General features: G+C 37.8%; 1 protein-coding gene across 1 annotated transcript in view; it reads left to right on the forward strand.

Moving 5' to 3' along the window:
• The first annotated feature begins 2,460 nt into the window (after positions 1–2,460).
• arhgef10la (Rho guanine nucleotide exchange factor (GEF) 10-like a) overlaps positions 2,461–21,557 on the forward strand; it is a 170,286-nt gene continuing 151,189 nt past the window's right edge. Inside the window, exons 1-4 of the mRNA XM_062986147.1 lie at positions 2,461–2,572; positions 11,749–12,034; positions 13,297–13,324; positions 18,723–18,835. Of these exons, the coding sequence (XP_062842217.1) occupies positions 11,755–12,034; positions 13,297–13,324; positions 18,723–18,835 (421 nt within the window). The 5' untranslated portion in view covers positions 2,461–2,572; positions 11,749–11,754. The remainder of the gene's footprint in view (positions 2,573–11,748; positions 12,035–13,296; positions 13,325–18,722; positions 18,836–21,557) is intronic.

The raw sequence follows: 21,557 nt of genomic DNA on the forward strand, positions 1-21,557 counted from the left end.
CATGACCATACCTGATATATGTTTATAATACTTAATGCTAATGCTATCTGGATTAACATAAATTACAAAATCTGCGTAAATGATATAGTTGTTTACTGCTAATGCTAATCAGAACAGCAATGTGATATTAATTACTCCGAGTGGATTTTAATTACTCACTTAAAGTGTCTTAAAGACACTCACTTTAAGACAAATGACTCTGTTTCACAGCTAGTCAGCAACAGTCACCTAGGATTTCTGAGAGGATTTTAAAGCAACATGTATGCTATACATTGTACTGCTAATGCTAGCCTTCTAGCTAAGATGAGCATTTATTTAAGTTGACAATAAATCATAAACTAGCCAGTTAGAGCACAAATACTAATCAAAAACAATATTTAAGTAGATTTCAATGCCATTTCTAAAAGTTTAAAATCTCCTTCAATACCAGCCTGCTAGCTAACATACCACCATGAATAAATCAATCAGGAATGCTAAATGGATGTTTAGTGCACAATCAGAACAAATGAGGTAATATTTCATGCTCAGGCTTAACATGAAAAACATAAACACACTTTAAAATGACTTTTTGCTGTGCTGTTTATATTCATAAACTGTACTGCTAATGATATCCAGCTGCTGTATCTTTTAAAGGGTCCCCCAAAGGATTTTGGACAGATCCTTCTTTATTATGCTAATATGTATAAACAACAGCACAAATACAGAAATGAACATTATTTTGCAGAATGTTTTTCTATCATTATTATTATTTTGATTTATTTGGATGGAAACATGGCTAATGCTGCAATGGCTTCACAGCATGCACAGTCACTTGTTTGGTTTGCTTCATAATATTGAGGGCAAGCTTGGAACTAGCTATGAAATCAGCTTAACCAGTGTTATAGTTTGGGATAAAGGAAACAGATGACAGATGAAAATTGTCCTGATTTTACTTTGTACCAAGTGTATTTGTTTAATGTGTTTTAATAAATTCTCTCCAATTAGAACATTTGGACTCTGACGTTTGTATGTCAGAATAAAAACATTTCAAGAATATGATAAAAAATAAACTTGATTGTTTATGTACAGAAAGCTCCACAATTATTGACACCCTGGGTGAAAATGAGTAAAAAACATTTTAAATGTTTGGTAAATTAGCATAATCTTACACTATTTATAAAAAAAAACCCCACATAATTCACTCTATTATGAATGAAAAATGTACTTTTTTTTGTATTTTGTTTATGCATTTTCTCCCTATTTTCTCCCAATTTTTAGCGCATCCAATTGCCCGATTGCATCACGCTCCCTCTCCACTAATTTCGATCCCCGCTCTGATTGAGAAGAATGACGCTAACCCACGCCCCCTCCGACACGTGTGCAGTAGCCGACTGCATCTTTTCAGCAGCACAAGGCAAGTTCATATGCGGATAAGCCTTGTGTACGGAGAGCCACGCCCTGATCGACGAATTATTCCTTGACTCTGTGCAGATGGCATCAATCAGCCAGCAGAGGTCGTAATTCCATCAGTTATGAGGTCCCCGCTCCGGCTCCCACCCTGTATGAACAACAAGCCAATCGTTGTTCGTGTAGCCGCCCAGCCTGCCGGATGGCTGAGCTGAGTTTCGAACCGACGTGGTCGAAATGTCAGCTCTGGTGTGCTAGTGTGTTTTACCGCTGCACCACCCGAGACTGTGACATTTGAGGATGGTCCAAATGTTTTGGCTTATCACTGTTTATGTATTGAAAGACAAAATGTTTCATACACTTATAGGAAACATGTACAGAATGACATTTGAATGATTGATTCCTGATTTTAGCCAAAACAAATCTACATTTATATATGTTTATTGGGTGCAGCAAACTAGTTCTGGTTATATGGGCACATAGAAGGCTGTGATTAATTACAGTAGTGGCTTTAGTTAATCACAATGACTAACAAGTAAAGTTTCAAAGTCACAACAACTTAACAACTTAAATTTGAGTTTTGTTTGTGTTTAAAAACTTGACCTTTTAACTCAAACTGTAGATTAGTGCTTTAATTATTAAAACATGCGATTATGAAGTAATTGCAATAAAAGTGTTTCCCATATTAATAGATCAATCTGTATAGTGCAGTTAATACAGACTGATATAATAGCTTTGAGCCCTCAGTTAACCGTGTCCCCCTTGAAACACTTTAGAGATAACGTAATCTGTTGTCCCCCTTTTCTTTTTTTTTTTAATCCCATGTCCCTACCTCCAGACTATCCTGTGATTGGGAAAGAAGTTTTCTGAGTCTTCCTACATGACTGCCATTGGCCATTTGCTCTAGAAACCACCACTTTTACCCAGTGGGGCTGCAAATGTGCAATAGTAAAATGACAAAACAAGGGAGTTAGTGACTGACAAAAGCAGGGGGAGGAGAGACAGGAGGGGCGCTCATTCAGAATGTAGGAGGAGTGGGAAAGTAAACAGCCCTGCCAGAGGCCCAGCAAGCAAAAGAAGCATAAAGATGTGCTTCAGAATTCACCAGTTTTATAGTCTTTGTTAGCTTGTTTGGATTAGGAGGTGAAGTTTTTCGTCTGTGGGAAGTTCAAGTGCTGATAAGAAGGTGAGTGCTGCTGATTTGTTGCCATGTCTTTGCAATACAGTCATACACACTCATAAATACTTACATTATATTTTTAATCTCTCTTCTTGGCTTCCTGCCAATACCAGCAAATGCACCATGGGAGGTAATAGAATGAGAACAAATAATTAAAAACATGATTTATTTTCTCATTATGTCTTATTTTTGCACTTACACCTGTCTATGCACACCTGTCAGCAGTAGGATGCCCAGCATGTGGAACACACAGTGGTCTAAATGTTTCTAAATTGGTTTTGTAAGGGTAAAACGTATAATTTTTAGCCAAACAGCTAAAAATGAACTTTAATTGCCATTTTACCCAATAATATACAATTAATCACCTACAATGGCAGGTATTCAGACTTCAAATTGTGGTTGGTACATCCTATTTCCTTTAATTCTTGAGATGTGTCTAAAACTCACTGGAACTGGAACATAGTTGGTAAAGACACATATCTTGGTCTATAAAAACCCACAAATGAATTAATTAAGCCACAAAATCCAATAAACAGCCTGTGGATCTATGCAATCAAATTGTGTTAAAGCATAAATCAAAGGCATCAATTATTTTAAAATCAAACCTTCCTTAGGTTGGCCGTTATGCCAAATTGAGAATCCGGCCATAAATGCCTTGGTCAGAAAGGTAAAAAAGAACCCGACAGTCATTCTAAAAGATCTCCAGAAGTCAAATGCTGAGATGAGACAACCTGTTCAATACCAGCCATCTCTACTGTGAGACAGTGTCAATACAGATACCACTGTTGAGTAAAAGGCATAATACAGCATTTAAAGAAATCTGGCAACATAAGGAAAACTTTCTTTGGGCAGAACAGCAAGCACTGGCTACTACCATATCTACAGTGAAATGTGCTGGTGGTAGCTTTATGTACTATGGTGGTGCCTTGACTACATTTATGGCCGGATTCTCAAGGCAGTGACACTGGCAAGAACTGAGGGGTGAATAAATGCAGCCAAAAACTGAGACATCCTTTAAAAAAGTCTACTCTAGAGTGCACACAAACTCTGTCAAAGGGTGGACTGTCACCCCAGTCAGTGACCCAAAGATACATCCAAAACAACACTGTCTCTAATGTTAGGTGGCCCAGCCTAAGCCCAGACTTAAACCCCATCAGATATATATGGTGGGACCTGAAGATGGCAGTTTACAGAGTTCACAGACCCTTGCCATTTAATCTCATGGAGTTTAAGAGGTTCTGCTATGAAGACTGGGATAAACTGCCCAAATCTAGGGGTCGCCAAAAGGGCTTTTCTATAATGTATTAAGTAAGAGTTAAATACTTTTGTAAATAGGAGATTTCAGTTTTTTGATTTCTAATTTATTCTAATTAATGCAGTTTTTTTGCATTACTGGGAATTTGTCCTGTGAAGCATGGTGGTGGTAGTTTCAAGCTCTGATGGAATTTCAGGAGGTAAAGAAGTTTACCTCAGAATTCTTCTTCTTTTGACACAATCCAAGGGAGACAGGGCCGGTTGGGAATTTGACGTCCTGTAAAGCATGGTGGTGGTAGTATTAAGCTTTGGTGGAATATCAGGAGGTAAAGAAATTTACCTCAGAATCCTTTAGGCACAACCTGCACAACTTGCAAAAAACATGCAAGAATTAAATACATTAAATGTGTTGAGTTTTTAAATAAGGGACTTTATTCATTCATTTATTTTCATTAACAGTTTCATCCTGGTTAGTGTCAGTCAAGTACAAACAGCATGCTAATCGATCACACAGTTACACAATTTAGAATAACCAGGCTCAGTTTGGAATAACCAATACACCTTCTGCAAGTTTTGGGAGGTGGGAGTCCTCAGCAGTACCCAAAGTACATAGTCAAAAAGCCATTGGTCTTCAAGGTTGACAAGTGTGGTGAATTGTATATACTAAATTGTCCATGACTGTGTTCGATATAACCTTGTGTGAACTGATGAATCTTGTGTAATGAGTAACTACCGTTCCTGTCATGAATGTAACCAAAGTGTAAAACATGACGTTAAGGTTCTAATAAACAAACAAACAAACAAACTTCAAGGTTGATAAAATTATTTACAATGGTCATTACTGTAGCATGCTAATGCTAACCAAAGTATGTTTAGCTCACAACTATTAGCTTAGCTAACTATGTTAGTGCATAATGTCTTGATAAAATGTCTTTAATGTCTTTAATTTAACAATATATAAGCTAACGTTTGCTAAATTATCCTGCTTATAACCTTTAACCTCAGATTGTTTTTGCTTATTAGTATAATCGTACATGATGGCGCTGTGCCACTCTCTAATCTTTATCTTGGCTCCAGCTGATTCTCCCCTTTCACCGACTTTTCTCAGAAGCCCCCACAATCTAAGAGCTTTAAAAATGAATGCTCTGTTTCTCCTTGTTTTTCGCTCCTGAAACTTTCCATGTCATTAGCAGTCAATGCATGTACCAGCCAGAGCTACTCCACACATCCACATGACTGAACTGTCAAGAATTGTTCTTTATATATCTAACATTAATGCTTACTATAGTTATTGTTTAAACATGGGAGATGTTTTCTGCTCAGTGTTGGAAGATGTAAATGAATTCAAATAAAATGGAACATGATCTGATGATGGTAAAGTTTCGTACACTTGTAAAACTATGAATGTAATGAATGGCAGAATTCCAGTATTTTTTTAGGAGTGCATTTGAGTTCATTTAAAAGTTCCTAAAATATGATGAAATCTGTTGGATAGAAAAGGGCTAGTTTTACTACTCCCTTAGGCTGAGTCACAACCCATACAAAATAAAATTCTTAGAAGATCTGTATATATGTTGCTGGAAATGTCAGCTGAAGCCATTTCTAAATCCCCAAATCATTGTCTGTAAAGCTAAAATACATGGATAAAATATAATGAAAATAAGAAGATATAAGATCTAAAAAATTATACAGCCAAGAACCATAGAAATTAGCTTATCGTCAATAAAAAGCTAATCAAAATAATAAAATATAAAAAAATAAGAGCCAAGAACCATAAAAATACATTTATCATCAATAAAAAGCAGCTGAAACAGCTGTCACTGTCACATAGGCTTAAATGATACAGTGCAGGTAATGAAAAAGCTTCACATAGGAAAGTTGACGACTAAGTTGTAATGCACATAGTTTAAGAATTTGATGTCCTGTGAAGCACGGTGGTGGTAGTATTAAGTTTTGATGGACTATCAGGAGGTAAAGAAGTTTACCTCAGAATTCTTTAAGCTCCCAACTGGCCCTGTCTCCCTCAGGTTGTGTCAAAACAATTTTGAGGTTATGCAAATGTCCTGTGAAGCATGGTGGTGGTAGTATTAAGCTTTGATGGAATATCAGGAGGTAAAGAAGTTTACCTTAGAATTCTTTAGCACAGCCTAAAGGAGACAGGGCCGGTTGGGAATGTGATGTTCTGTGAAGCATGGTGGTGGTAGTATTTAGCTTTGGTTGAGTATCAAGAGGTAAAAAAGTTTAGCTCAGAATTCTTTAGCACAACCTGAGGGAGACAGGGCCGGTAGGGAGTTTACTCTCCTGTGAAGCATGGTGGTGGTAGTATTAAGCTTTGATAGAATATCAAGAGATAAAGAAGTTTACCTTAGAATTCTTTAGCACAACCTTAGAATTCTTTTGGCACAACTTGAGGGAGACAGGGCCAGTTGGGAATCTGATGTCCTGTGAAGCATGGTGGTGGTAGTATTAAGCTTTGATGGAATATCAGAAAATAAAAAGGTTCTTCTTCTCTTGGCACAAACTGAGAGAGACAGGGCCGGATGGGAAATCAAGGGCACTAATATAGAAATGCCCATTTTCCACAAGATTCTGGACTGTCTGTGGGAATTTGTACTCCTTCCTGTTAAAAAGAAGAGAAGAACTAGTTGAACTTTTCAATTCAAGCTGTTTAAAACCCTTGAACCTAATAACTAGAAAGCAGTGTCCACATTATTTTGTCAGGACAATGTAGCCTAACATCTGTTTTTTTTCTATGAGTGTAAGTTGTGCAGAACTCAGCCCTTGGTGATTTTTTATGAGGAATCTGAATCTTTAGGATTTACATAATGCTGCAGCAGCCTACTGACATCTCCACAGAAACAAACCTCACAAAGCTATTATTGTGCACTGTAATACAATCAATAGGCCCTCTACAGACTCGTGAGCCCACTGTGGAAATACTTTATGCTAATATTCTGAATGCACTGGGAGAATGAATGTGTTTCCTGCAGATTCCTCATATCATAAATATTGTCAGATTTAATTAAACTCTAATCGTTTTTTCTTGCAGCAAAACTCTTGCTCTGACATGTTATGAGTTACACTTGTTTTTTCTGCACTCGTCCCATTTTGATCAATTATGTTCAAAAAAGACATTAATTTCATCCACCAGCTCTTGCTAACCATACATTACACGCTACATAGCAGTGACCTTCTGACCTGTGATCTAATAGCTGTGGATTCGCTGTAAGAAACGTTAAAACGATGCTTTGTGAGTTGGTTCCAAGGTTTCTGCTTCAATTGGGCCATTGTATTCTGATGTGCAGGAAGTGGGCTGATTGGAGTGATTGTTTGCAGTCCACAGGCCTCTGGATCAGAGACCTTGGAAAGCAAACCCACATAAAGAAGCAAAAGTATTATAAACACATCTATATTAAGAAATTTCCTTCAAAGGATCAATAAAGTATCTATCTATCTATCTATCTATCTATCTATCTATCTATCTATCTATCTATCTATCTATCTATCTATCTATCTATCATCTATCCATCCATCCATCCATCCATCCATCCATCCATCCATCCATCCATCCATCCATCCATCCATCCATCCATCCATCCATCCATCCATCCATCCATCCATCCATCCATCCATCCATCTATCTAGAGGGTTTGTGGTATTATAAACACCCCTGTACAGAGAGTTTAGGTTATTAAAAACACCCCTATATAAAGGGTGTACAGTATTATAAACACCCCTATACAGAGGGTGTACGGTATTAAAACACCCCTATACAGAGGGTGTATGTCATTAATAAAGACCCCTATATAGAGGGTGTAGGTCATTATAAACACCCCTATATACAGGGTGTAGGTCATTAATAAAGTCCCCTATAAAGAGGGTGTAGGTCATTATAAACACCCCTATGTACAGGGTGTACGTCATTAATAAAGACCCCTATATAGAGGGTGTAGGTCATTGATAAAGACCCCTATATAAAGAGTACAGGCCATTAATAAAGACCCCTATATAGAGGGTGTAGGTCATTAATAAAGATCCATATATGGAGGGTATAGGTCATTAATAAAGACCCCTATATAGAGGGTGTAGGTCATTAATAAAGACCCCTATATAAAGAGTACAGCTCATTAATAAAGACCCCTATATAGAGGGTGTAGGTCATTAATAAAGACCCCTATATACAGGGTGTAGGTCATTAATAAAGACCCCTATATACAGGGTGTAGGTCATTAATAAAGACCCCTATATAGAGGGTGTAGGTCATTAATAAAGACCCATATATGGATGGTATAGGTCATTAATAAAGACCCCTATCCAAAAGGTATAGGTCATTATAAACACCCCTATACAGAGGGTGTATGTCATTAATAAAGACCCCTATATAGAAAGTAAAGGTCATTAATATAGACCCCTATATAGAGAGTAAAGGTCATTAATAAAGACCCCTATATAGAGGTTGAAAGCAGGTTTTAATCCTCATCTGCTGGGTCGTAACTATACACATGGCCTTCTCGATCCTTGTTAGTGATTATGATTGACTGTAGCTGGTGATTTCCAAGTGTCCAGAGTAAAAAAAAAACTGGTTTAACACCTATTAAAAATGATATTACATTGTACCCAGAGGACGGGAAATTAAACCAAGCTCTTACATGGTCTGGTAATCCAAGAACCACCAAAACCAGGTCTGCATGTAGGTAATTTAATTTTAAATCTTTAGCCATGAAGTTTAGCTCCCTTACAACTGTGTGTACATATTTTAATTCAATCAAAACCACACAATTCTTTTTATTATTATTTATTAATAATTTTTTATTGAAGCGTCTATTAATCTAATTTCTTATGCTTTTGGACTAACACTTATTTTATAGCACTGTTACTGTTAACACTTGTGTAATTTATGGCAGGCAGTGAGCTTGAATGCTAAGTAAACACATTACAGTCTGTGATGTTCGTAGGTGACATTCCAGTGGGACAGATGTGTTGTCTTAGCTTTACTGTTTATATGTCAGTTTATAGTGCTTTGAAAGCTAATGCACCCTGACAAAGAAGATAGCACATATACAGTGTGAAATGTACCATAATCAGATAATTATTAAGTAAAAAAAAAAAAAACATAAAATCAGTAAGTAAAATAATACAAAAAATCAAAGGTACAATATTAAAAATAATCAGTAAGTAAAAGAAAATTATTACATTTTATATTTATTTAACTTTGAAAAAAGATAAAACTAGATAACAAAAATGTAATAAATATACAGCCTGAAAACACTACACCTTATTTTATGTTATATGTTTTCTTTTTTCTTTTAGCTGCTCCCATTTATAAGCTTCTACTTATTTTATCTGGGCTTTGGACAGGCACTGAGAGCGCACTCGCAAATGCAACTCGCAATAGTAAGGCTGTTCTCCCCTCTCTCTCTTAGACATAGTGTCTGTGTAGAAGCCCGGCTGGTCGATAGCACCAATGATATTCAAACCCCAGAGCTCAGTGGCATAGTGTATTGTACTGCTGCACCACCCGAACGCTGAAAATACTACATTAATAAGATGAAACTTTATTGTCATTATAGTTTATACAGCAAAACTTTGTTTGATAGAAAGATAATATAATTTTATATATATAATATAAAAAGAAATAATGTAAGAAAAAAGAAATAATAGATTATTTAAAGATATATAAATAATAAATAATACATTAATTTTAATAATATATAAAAATATAAATAATATAATAATATAAATAATAAATATGTTAAGATAATATAAAATATAAAATATTAATACAAAAATATAAGTAATACAAATAATACGTAATTATAAGTAATATAAGAATATAAGAATAAATAAAAAACAATATTAAAAGCTAGTGAAAACGATAAAAGTAATTACAACATTTTTGGCAGTAAATAATAAAGAAACCAATATATTACTTTTGTGGCCGTTAAAGCTTCAGTCAAAAAGGGTTCAATAGGGTTTTTTAAAATAATTAAAAACTTTCCACATTAGAGAAAACATTTAATATTTACTCTTTAATGTCCATGAGTTAAGTGACAGCAATGTTAGCTCTTACGTTTCCGAGTGGTGAGTCCCACACTGAACTTTGCATATCTGTGCCGACCGGAAAGCCTTCTGTAATGCCTCCCACATCCAGAATCCCAAGAGCTGTGATCTCAGCTCCCAAGACACAGTGAGAGAAGAAGTTTGGCCGCCAAGAATGTTTTAGCAAAGGAAATGGCTGAGGGTTAATCAGAATGTAAAGCAGATGCTGTGTGAGGGAGCTTCCTAATACATTTCTGATTACAGATCGTACGGTTAGATAGTTCAGACATTATACGACTGTGTGACTCCTGACTTAATTTGACAGGGGTGTCTAATACACATAGTTTTACAACCTACATTAAAAAATTAGATATTTAAACCATTATAATCTTTTTGATAATAGCAAGTAATAAAATACGAATGAATATTATACACTATTTTTATATAAGATTGGTTTACAATTTGATACAATTTGTACATAGTTAAAAAAACAGAAGTCAAAAATACCCATGCAAAAATGTACACATGGGTAAACACGTGAGTAAACAATGACTGACTGTTCTGAACTGTCGCAGAGCTTTGATCTCAAACCCAACTGAACCTATCTGAGATGAATTGGAATGTTGACTGTGAGCCAGGCTGTATTATCTGTCTCATGACCACCTCATGATCTTGTGGAAACTCTTTCCTGAAGAAAAAGGGGCCCAACTTCATACTAATGCACATGGTTTTGAAATGGGATGTCCAGCAAGTTCATGGTCAGGTGTCCACATACTTTTGGCCGTATAGTGTATAAGTTTAGCTACATTTCTCAGTCAGGGGCTTGTTGTGTAAATCACATATATTGTAGATGCTTAAACTATTTTAATAACCCGTAGTAACGTAGTAAAGTAGCTTTATACATGCTACATCACTTTATCACAGAAGAACACAAACATGTTCACATTGTGGATATACAATTACTGACTGTACTGAGCTGTCGCTGAGCTGTTCCTAGCTGTTCCTCTTACTTACACTTTGTAAGTGGAAAGGAAACCCCAAAGGACCCCCACTGACCAGATGTTATCTGGGTGGTGGACCATAATTATCACTGCAATGAGACTAAATCAGTAGTCACATGCTTTGTGTGTGTGTTTTACTGGTATTTGTATATGAGGTGTAACCATATAGTACTGTGCTGTATGTTGAGATTTTTAGCAACTTCCCATTGACAAAACGGGTTGCGCCTCACCAGGCACCAGGTGCTTGACCAAGGTAGAACAATACGGTAATGGGAAAATAACAGCACTGTCCAAAATAACAGAAACAATAAAACAAATGAAAGACACAAATAAATCTGCAGCCCACAACGCAGAAAATGGATTGAAAAGGAATAGAGCAGAAATGAAGACTGGTGGTCACAATATGGCAAGCAGCTTCCCAGTAAAAAAGAAAACAAAGTGTGTGTTGTACTGGTACTGCAGCCATGTGTCTTTCTTGAAAAGTAGGTGCTGTTTTAGCTGCAAAAAGAAGGCCCACTGTTTTGGAATGGTATGCCCAACAAGTTAATAGTTATGTCCACGTACTTTTGGCCATTTAGAGTATAAGCTTAGCTATATTTATGGGTAATAAGGTTGTTGTGTAAATCATGTACATTGTGAGTGGTTAAACTATTTTAACACCACAGGAAAGTAGCTTTATACACTACTACATTACTTGCTGCCTAGCAACATTGGTCCTTGAAACCTGGGTTTGTTCTTCTCCACTGATTCTCCGGTCTCCTAAGAGTTTCACATGTTCTCCTTGTCTGTGCCTTTACATCTGGATTTTCTCTTCTCCCACTTCCCTAAACATTCAGTACCAAAACACTAAATGAACTGAAATATTTCTTCCTTTATTTGATTTTTCAGGGCTTTATGTGCACACCTCTGTCCCCTCAACCGCCAAGAGTCATTAATGAGAATGAGGAGGAAAAGAAAGAAGACAAAGACACAACACAGAGCTCTGAATCAGCAGATGCTACGATGTCTTTAAATATAAATAATGCTAACAATTATCAAAAGAATACAACAAAGCAAACGACTCCTGATACTGGTTTTACTAGTACAGAAGACCCAATAATGGAAAACGCTACAGTGCCCCCTGGTGGTCAGGATATTCCAAGTGTGGCTGTAGGTGTGTGCGTTTTAAGCACAGGTAAATTTGTTTATACTTTTATTCCAATGTATTTTATTTTTCTACTTTATCTGCTGTTTACTACAGCTTGTGAAAAAGTTTGTGAACACTTTTTTCCAATAATGACTCAGGAAATGTTATCTGACCTTCATATATGTAAAAATATTATATACATGCTGCTCGTGTAATAATAATCACAAGTGTATTATTAAACATATTGATTAAACATTCTTTGTCCAGACTGAAAGGACTGAAGTGTGTATTATAGAGGTGCCCTGGTTGATAAAAATGGCAAGCAGTGACTGCTCTTCTTAAGCTTTGTTTTTGTATAAAGCACATTTTAGAAGACTTTTAAAGAAGTGTAGGAATAAATGAAAACTGTTAAACATTTAAGAACTGAGATAATCAATAATCAAGAAAAATCCCTAGATGTATCTCCACTGTGAAGTTTGGTGGAGTGAGCATCAAAGTTCAGAGCTGCTTCACTGCATTATAAACCAACAAGTGAATGCTTAAAAAAGGCAAACACAGACTTCAAAAGTTTGTGTCTTTGTAATTATTGAACTGACATGCTGTAAAAATAACACAAATCATTCTTATTCTTATATTATTATTAATTATTGGATTAATTATTGGATTTAATAATAAACAAAATATATAATAAAAATAATAATAAAATAATTCTTATTCTTATTATGAATTAAAACTATGTTTAATCATTGTATTATTAATTATTGGATTTAAAACATCCTGTACAACAGTTACTAAAAACATAACTGCTGCTAAAGGAAGTTCTTTCTGTTAATAAATGCAAGCGCTTACATACTTTCCCAGCCCAACAGAGCTGAGTCCGAATGCTATTGACTAACATGATTGGCTATGTCTGATGCAAACAATGGAGCACAGCATTTCCTGGTGGAACTGGTTCTGCTGTGACCCTGACCAGGATAAAATGGGGAAAAAAATAAATAAATAAAAAGTACAATAGAAAGTGTGTTTATGTCTGTTAGTACAAGTCAGATGAAGAGAAGCCAGCATGTTAGGAGTAAATGTTGTAGAATTAGATAATTCCAACATTTTGAAATTCACTGTACATATTTTTTATTTTTATGTTAATGCAATTATTAAACATTGTTCTTATTTATAATAATAATTATAATAATTAATAATAATTATTAGTATTATTATATAACAATTATTTAACAATTATAACAATAAATTATTTTTTAGTATTATTTATTATTAACATTGTTTATTTATAATTTTTTAAAATATATTTTTAGACACACCATCATCTGAAAGCCCAAAGCAGTGAGTACTCAAATGACTTTTTTCCATTTAAATCACTAGCACTTATTTTTTCCTGGTTATTTTTACCCTCTTCTGTTCACTTCTGTACTGTTGATCCAGTCCATCTCATCTGATTTTATTGCATTAGACATTATGAAATGATTTAAACACTTTGTTTAGCTGGTCTCCTAAAAACAAAGTGGAAATTACAACCCAGCCCAGTAATCCCATTAATCATTTTTCTCTAAGGCCTGCTAATTACCTTTGAGATATCAGGAAATATAGTTGCACATAAATGTAATATTAACATTTGCAACAGGTTGCTGGTTTCTAAGAGTGGGTGCTGCACTGCACTGGGTTTGGTGAGTTTCACATTTTTGGGTACCCTGGTTACCTCATATGCTTGTTTCACTTTATATGCAGAAGGTAAAGCACAGTAAATGTGGGCAATATAGATATGGTGCTGCACAGCAATACATGTCCCAATGTTCTTCCTGGCAACAACACCCTGCTTTACACTGACCCTAGGTGTGAGTGAGCCCTGCGATGGATCAATGCTCATCCAGCTTTGCGCTCAGTGTTTCTGGGAACCAGACCCTTGTGACCCTGACTAGAATAAAGCTCAATTACTCACTTTCTAAGCTGCCTATCCTAATCAGGATCACAGGGGGTGCTGGCCACTGATGTCAGTAACGCGTTACTAAGTTACTCTAATCTGACCACATTTTTCAGTAACAAGAAATCTAACGCGTTACTATTTCCAATCCAGTAATCAGATTAAAGTTACTTATCCAAGTTACTGTGCATTACTATTTGTGCGTCTCGGGGAGTGACGTCTGGCCTATGCGACAATTAAGTCACGAACTGCGTCCGGAATCGCATACTTACAGAGTATGCACTAGATTGGAGGAAGTATGCACTACTCGGCCGGTAAAGAAGTACATACTTTCAGTACAGAAGTGTGCAGTATGCACACAACACCGCTACGTACTACACGTGGGGACGTGATGACATAATATCACCATAGTTACAGACTCATTACAAACCCCACTCGCCAAAATTTTGGATATTTATCGTCTTTTTGTTATTTATTTGTCTCTAAAAATTTTATTTTATTTATCTTACTTACACTTGTGAACAGAGGACTCCGTTTTCCGCGTCTTTCTTGTTTCTTATTCCGCTTCAATCGCCTACGCAGCTCCAGTTGCATTACGGCAGCTGCTGAATGTAACTAATAAAGTAACTTGTAATCTAACTTAGTTACTTTTAAAATCAAGTAATCAATAAAGTAACTAAGTTACTTTTAAAATCAAGTAATCAATAAAGTAACTAAGTTACTTTTTAAAGGTAACTATGCCATCACTGGTGCTGGCACACACAGAAACACCCTGGACAGGGCGCCATACACACAAACACATTCATACCTCACACACACACACACATCACAATCACACATACATCTATCACATTCACACCTTAACATACACACACATCACACACACACACCCCACACATCACACATACACACACATCTCACATTACACACACACACATCACACATCTCACACCCACACACATCACACCTACACACACCACACATCGTACACACACACATCACACATACACATCACTCACACACACATCACACACACACATCACATATCACACACACATATCACAACCACACACATTACACATCACAATCAAACACATCACACATATTACACATCTCTCTCATACACACATCACACACACACACATCACAGTCACAAACACATCACACACACATCACACATTTCTCTCACACACATCACAATTACACACACACATCACAATCACACACAAACACATCACACACATTACACACACACACACACACATCACAATCACACACATCATACACACACACACATTACACACACACACACACACACACAGCATATACACAATACACAAACACATCTTCGGTTAATCTGACTGCGTATCAGTCCAAAGTTTCCCTGGAGGGGGATGCAGACACAGGGAGAACATGCAAACTCACACAGAAAGGAATCGAACCCAGGACCATCTTGCTGTGAGGCAGCTGTGCTACCCACTGTGCCTCCTTCGAATAAAGCTAGTGAAAGTCAATAAATAAACAAAACCTCAAAAGCAAAGTGATTCCATTTTTTTATTATTCGTAACAGCAGTTTCGTTCCTGACAGCTTTTCTCTCCTGAGAGTCGAGACTTAAAAAAAGTCCCTTTTTAGTTCTTAGCGCCGGTATTTCTGCTGAGTGTTTGCTTCCACCATGAAGATACAGTCAATACTGCGGCACAGCCTGGAGCCATCGATAACGTTTTCCTCTCAATATTGTGAGCTGTCAGCACTCTGCAACAGTGATGCTATCAGTGGGTCAAGCACGGGTCAGACTCTTATTCACAAAATACAAACTGATCAAATTACAAGAGCCTCTAACCAATCATTTTCACTTTCTGTTAAGATCTAGCCAAAAGTATGTGGACACTATAGTACTATAGTAGTCATCCTATTCAAAAAACAACAATACAGAGCTGCTTACTCTTTGGGTCAGGGCTCTGTCCAGGTCACTGGAGTTCATACACATCTAAATTATACCTTTATAGAGCTTGTCTTGTCTACAGGGGGGAGTCATACTCGAATGGGGAAGGACCTTTTCCAAATCGTTGCCACAAAGCTTATGAGGATCTTAAGTCTGATTTTAAATGTTAGCTATAGAGGAGCGTAGCACTGTCGCCTCATAGCAAGAAGGTACTGGGTTCGATCCCCAGGTGGGGCGGTCTGGGTCCTTTCTGTGTGGAGTTTGCATGCTCTAAATCCTAATAATCAAACAAACAAGAAGCGTCCAATTATTTTTGGTCATATAGTTGTGCAGGAATGATTTTCTTTAATTAGTAAAAACTGATTTTCAATAAAATAAATACCCATAAATAAAAAATAAAAAAAATGTGGGGGTGTTTCCTGTTTATAACTTGACTTAGCAATGCTACACAGGGGCGTAACTACTGACATGAACTCAAACCCCCATCGCACTGCCCCCCATTGGCTGCACTCGCCAGGTTGTTATTATTATTGTTGTTGTTGTTATATATATATATATATATATATATATATATATATATACAGTATATATATATATATATATATATATATATATATATATATATATATATATATATATATATACACCAAAGTAAAAAACAATTGCTAACATGTGTAATAAATTAATTATATATGGAAATGTTGCTTCCTATTTTGCAGCACCAGTTTAAAGAAGGTCCTTTCCTGCTCTGGCATGACTGTGCCCCATGTACAAAGCAAGCTCTATAAACAAATATATCAATTATATTAATTTTGTGTCAGTTTTACCACCGCTTTACTCTATTCAGGGTCGCTGTGGGTGCAATTCACTGGGCAAAGGGTAGAAAACACCCCGGACAGATCACCAGTCAATCACAGAGCAAAGAACTGTCCACAAAAAACACCAGTCATCGGTGTATGCAAACATTGGATTGTAACTTCAGATATGAGACAGACTTCTCTGAAGTTCCTCAGTGGAGTGTAACGATCGTTCTGAGCTTAAGGGAGCCGTAACTACCCAAGCTGCTACACTGCATAAGACATCAAAGCAATATGGCTTTGTTCACAAGACAAAGGAGGAGGAGGAGAAGCAGGTAAACATTATAGAACAATACAATATTCCACTCCTTGCAATCACTCTGCCCACTGGGATCAGGTTTGGTGGGTGGGTGGGTTTGCAGACAAGATACAAAAGCAGGTCTGTCAGCTGATCTATTTCTATAGGTATGTAAAGTCTCAGCAAAAGTTGGGACATGCCTAGTAAAATTTCAGAGAAGCACGACTACTCATAAATTGTTGATACCAAATGTTCACGAGCTTCCAGGCACGTCGTGTTCACTTTAACGAGAACCTGAGCAGTTTTGAACTTACTGTACGACCACCGGCCACTGAAAGATTGATGCACCAATGAAAGCGGAATGTTATTTTAATTGATAATGAGATATTTTATTTAGATTTATGGATTAAAGCACTTCTCTGAGAGCAGAGCATGGTGGGTAATTTGGAGGCCTCTCCAACATCATCAGATTCCATTACTATTAAAACACTAGCATGTGGGTTGAGCGTGAAAGGTCAAGCTTTTACACCTAATGGACTGCAAGCATGAGGTCATTTCAAAAATAATTAAAACGGGTCCTCCTACGAGCGCTCTCTCCTGAGTCAGGAGAAGCGTGGGTGGACAGTTCACATTATTAACAAAAACATTAAGCATGCACACATTAAGCTTGGCTAAACAAACCCTGGAATGTTCTCATGGTCAATGGTCTAATGGGTTTTTGACATAAAAAGACAAAATATTTGCAATTGTTATGTAAGACAATGAGAACAAGAACAAACAGTTTTAAATTATTTTATCATTTCCTTTTATATTTAATTGGCAGCGATAACAGCCTCTATTTTTTGGGAAAGCTTCCAGTAGAAGAATTATCAGAAGAATTTGGAACGAGTTTGAGGGAACTTTCCATTTTATCAAAATGCATTCCATCCATTGATCCATCCATCCGTCCACCCACCCATCCATCCATCCATCCACCCATCCTCCATCCATCCACCCATCCATCCATCCATCCATCCATCCATGCATTCAACCAAACCTAACAATCCATCCATCATCCATCTATCCATCCATCCATCATCCATCTATCTATCCATCCATCCAAACCCAACCATCCATCCATCCATCCATTCATTCAACCGAACCTTACCATCCATCCTTCCATATTAATATCTGCTACACCTGTTAATTACTAGATGAATATTATGGTGTGCTTAAACATAAAAGAGGTGGGGCTGGACAACACCCATCTATCCACCTATCAATCCATCCACCTATTGATTGATTCATCCATCCATCCATCCCTGACACACCCACCCACCCACCCATTCCATCCATCCATCCATCCATCCATCCATATTAATACCTGCTACACTTGCTTATTACTAGTTAAAATGTTGGTGTCCTTGAACTAATCCAATGTTATGGTTATCCATCCATCGATCCACCCATCCATCAATCCATCTATCCCAACCCAGCCAACCCCATCCATCCATCCATCCATCCATCCATATTAATACCTGCTACACCCACTAATTACTAGATGAAGACTATGGTGTCACTGAACATGAAACTTACCAAACTGAAGAGATGGGGCTGGTCATTTCTTCAGTCAATCAAGTGTTATGGTCTGGGTCAACAGCACAGCCATTTCTAAATACCCTGTCTTAGTGCACTTCTGACTAATCTCTCAATTGTTAAAGTTTTAAAGGGCTAATCAATCATTACAGCTTCTAAATGTCATGGCTTATTTTGGGGAATGTTCTAGAGATGTGGCGTCAGCTGGCAAAGCTAAAGAAGAAGATCCAGATATAGCTGAAGGACAGGACTTAACATGGGATGTAAATGCCACTGTCAGCACATCACATTGTGCTGGAGGAGGTAAGAGTTCTAACCTCATTAATGTGACCAACTTTGTCTGTACTCTGGCATTCTCTAATACTTTCATGCCAAGGAGAGTCGCAGGGTAACACACGCCTCCCGGTGCCGTATAAAGCCCTAACATGTATGGACAATCCTGCCATGTCTATGTTTCCTTTCCTCCTGAGTCCCTTTTGCAACTGATGAAAGCCCGACTAGGCCGGTGGCACTGCTGACCTCAAATTTAGGTCTCTGTGGTGGCGGGCTTGCAAATTAAACTGCTTTGCCACACAAGTGGCGTCAAGTCCTGCAATATTTATTTGTGGGACTGTATGATAGGGTCAAAATCAAGTCTGAGATTAAAGGGTGTCAGAAAAGTTCACTGCATTAAACATGTCTGGATATGGATTTGTTGCAACACCAGAGAAATGTCAGGTGGTTCAATATAATATATAGTGTAATATGTCAAAATCTGTCATGGTACGTCGGTATATACACCGATCAGCCATAACATTAAAACCACCTTCTTGTTTCTCACACATTGTCATTTTGTCGGCTTCACTTAATATATAGAATCACTTTGTAGTTCTACAATTACTGACTGTAGTCCATCTATTTCTCTGCATGTTTGTTAGCCCCCTTTTATGCTGTTCTTCAATGGTCAGGACCCCCACAAGACCACCACAGAGCAGGTATTATATAGGTGGTGGATCATTCTCAGCACTGCAGTGACACTGACATGGTGGTGGTGTGTTAGTGTGTGTTGTGCTGGTATGAGTGGATCAGACACAGCAGTGCTGCTGGAATTTTTAAATACCGTGTCCACTCACTGTCCACTCTATTAGACACTCCTACCTAGTTGGTCCACCTTGTAGATGTAAAGTCAGAGACGATCGCTCATCTATTGCAGCTGTTTGAGTTGGTCATCGTCTAGACCTTCATCATTGGTCACAGGGCGCTGCCCACGGGGCGCTGTTGGCTGGATATTTTTGGTTGGTGGACTATTCTTAGTCCAGCAGTGAAAGTGAGGTGTTTAAAAACTCCATCAGCATTGCTGTGTCTTATCCACACCAGCACAACACACACTAACACACCACCACCATGTCAGTGTCACTGTAGTGCTGAGAATGATCCACCACCTAAATAATACCTGCTCTGTAGTGGTCCTGTGGGGGTCCTGAGCATTGAAGAACAGCATGAAAGGGGGCTAACAAAGTATGTAGAGAAACAGATGGACTACAGTCAGTAATTGTAGAACTACAATGTGCTCCTATATGGTAAGTGGAGCTGATAAAATAGACAGTGAGTGTAGAAACAAAGAGGTGGTTTTAATGTTATGGCTGATCAGTATATATATATATATATATATATATATATATATATTTCAGCAAGACAACCAGCGCACACTACAGGAGAGTACATGTGCTTGACTGGCCCGCCTGCAGTCCTGATCTGTCTTCTGTTGAAAATATATAGCGCATCATGAAGACAACAGTGTCTAGGGATTGTTCCTTTCCTTCCCGTTCTGACATGAGCTTAGTTAGCCTAGCTGGCTAATCCGTGTCACAACACCTCGGGTGCAACCTTTCCCTCAGATTAACTGGAAACGGTGCCTTTAAAGGTCTGCTGAAGAGGAGAGATCGTTTTAGACAAATCACATTTAAAAGGGTAATCAATAGACCCCAGAGCGCTAAACTGGGCAGACGTGATTTGAGTGACGCTAATGGGAGGTCTTGCTGAGCTGAGAGAGCGGGGTGGGACTATAGATCAGATGAGAGACACGGACAAACAAACAAAACTAGGCTGAGAACAGTGTTTGTAGTAATCTCATTAGCGTTTGGTCCTGTTTCTTACACGTGAATGATGTGGATGGTTTGTAGAGCTGATTTATCGAGTGTTGCAAAGATTTTTGTCCATCGAACAGGACCGCCCACTGCCACACAGAACTTCTGGAGCTCTCTTAGAGGGATCATTGGGTTTAAAGCTTGTTCTGTTTTAAAATTATTGAGGCCATTGTGGTCCTGTGAACAATATCCTTATCCTTGTCCTTATATCAGGACTTATATATGTCTAATACACTGAAATTGCAGCCCAGGTGGCACAGCAGGATATTCCGCTCCCCCAGTTGGAATCTCAGCTCTGCTACCGGTCGGCTGGGCGCCCCCTAACAGGCACAATTAGTAGTGCCTGCAGCAGACAAAATTGGCCACTAAAGTCTACTGGATTGAAAAAGACTGGACTAAAAAAAGGGGTGGGGTCTTTGATGCTGTGTAAGAACCATGGATAGTAGCCCGAGGAGATCAGTGCGTGACTCTCCATGTGCAAGACTGGACTCACTCACAAATCCACAGACGTATGGGCAAATAAGAAGGGGGTGGTGGACTGCAAATGCATCGGAGGGAGCATGTGTCAGGCAAATATACCCTCCTAAGACACGATCCCAGCCATGGGAGACTAATCGGCTATGGTAAGGGGAGAAAATGCATAAATAAAATTGCAACTTGACTCCAGTTGAGTTGTAGACACATCTTAAGGATACCTGAAGGATGAATCTGACCACAAGTCGGAGTGCCAAGCGAAGGGTCTAATTATTTTGGGTGCAAAGGTAAAGTACGCTAGCTCACAACTGCTGAGATCTGGCGATCCAGGGTTCGTTTCTCAGTGGTGCTCAATTATCAGCCAATTGGGAGCCTGAATAAACATGATTGGCTAATAGCAAGGAAGTGTATGGCTAAAACAGCCT

This window comes from Trichomycterus rosablanca, chromosome 24 (genome assembly GCF_030014385.1).
Source record: "Trichomycterus rosablanca isolate fTriRos1 chromosome 24, fTriRos1.hap1, whole genome shotgun sequence".
Classification (NCBI taxonomy): Eukaryota; Metazoa; Chordata; class Actinopteri; order Siluriformes; family Trichomycteridae; genus Trichomycterus; species Trichomycterus rosablanca.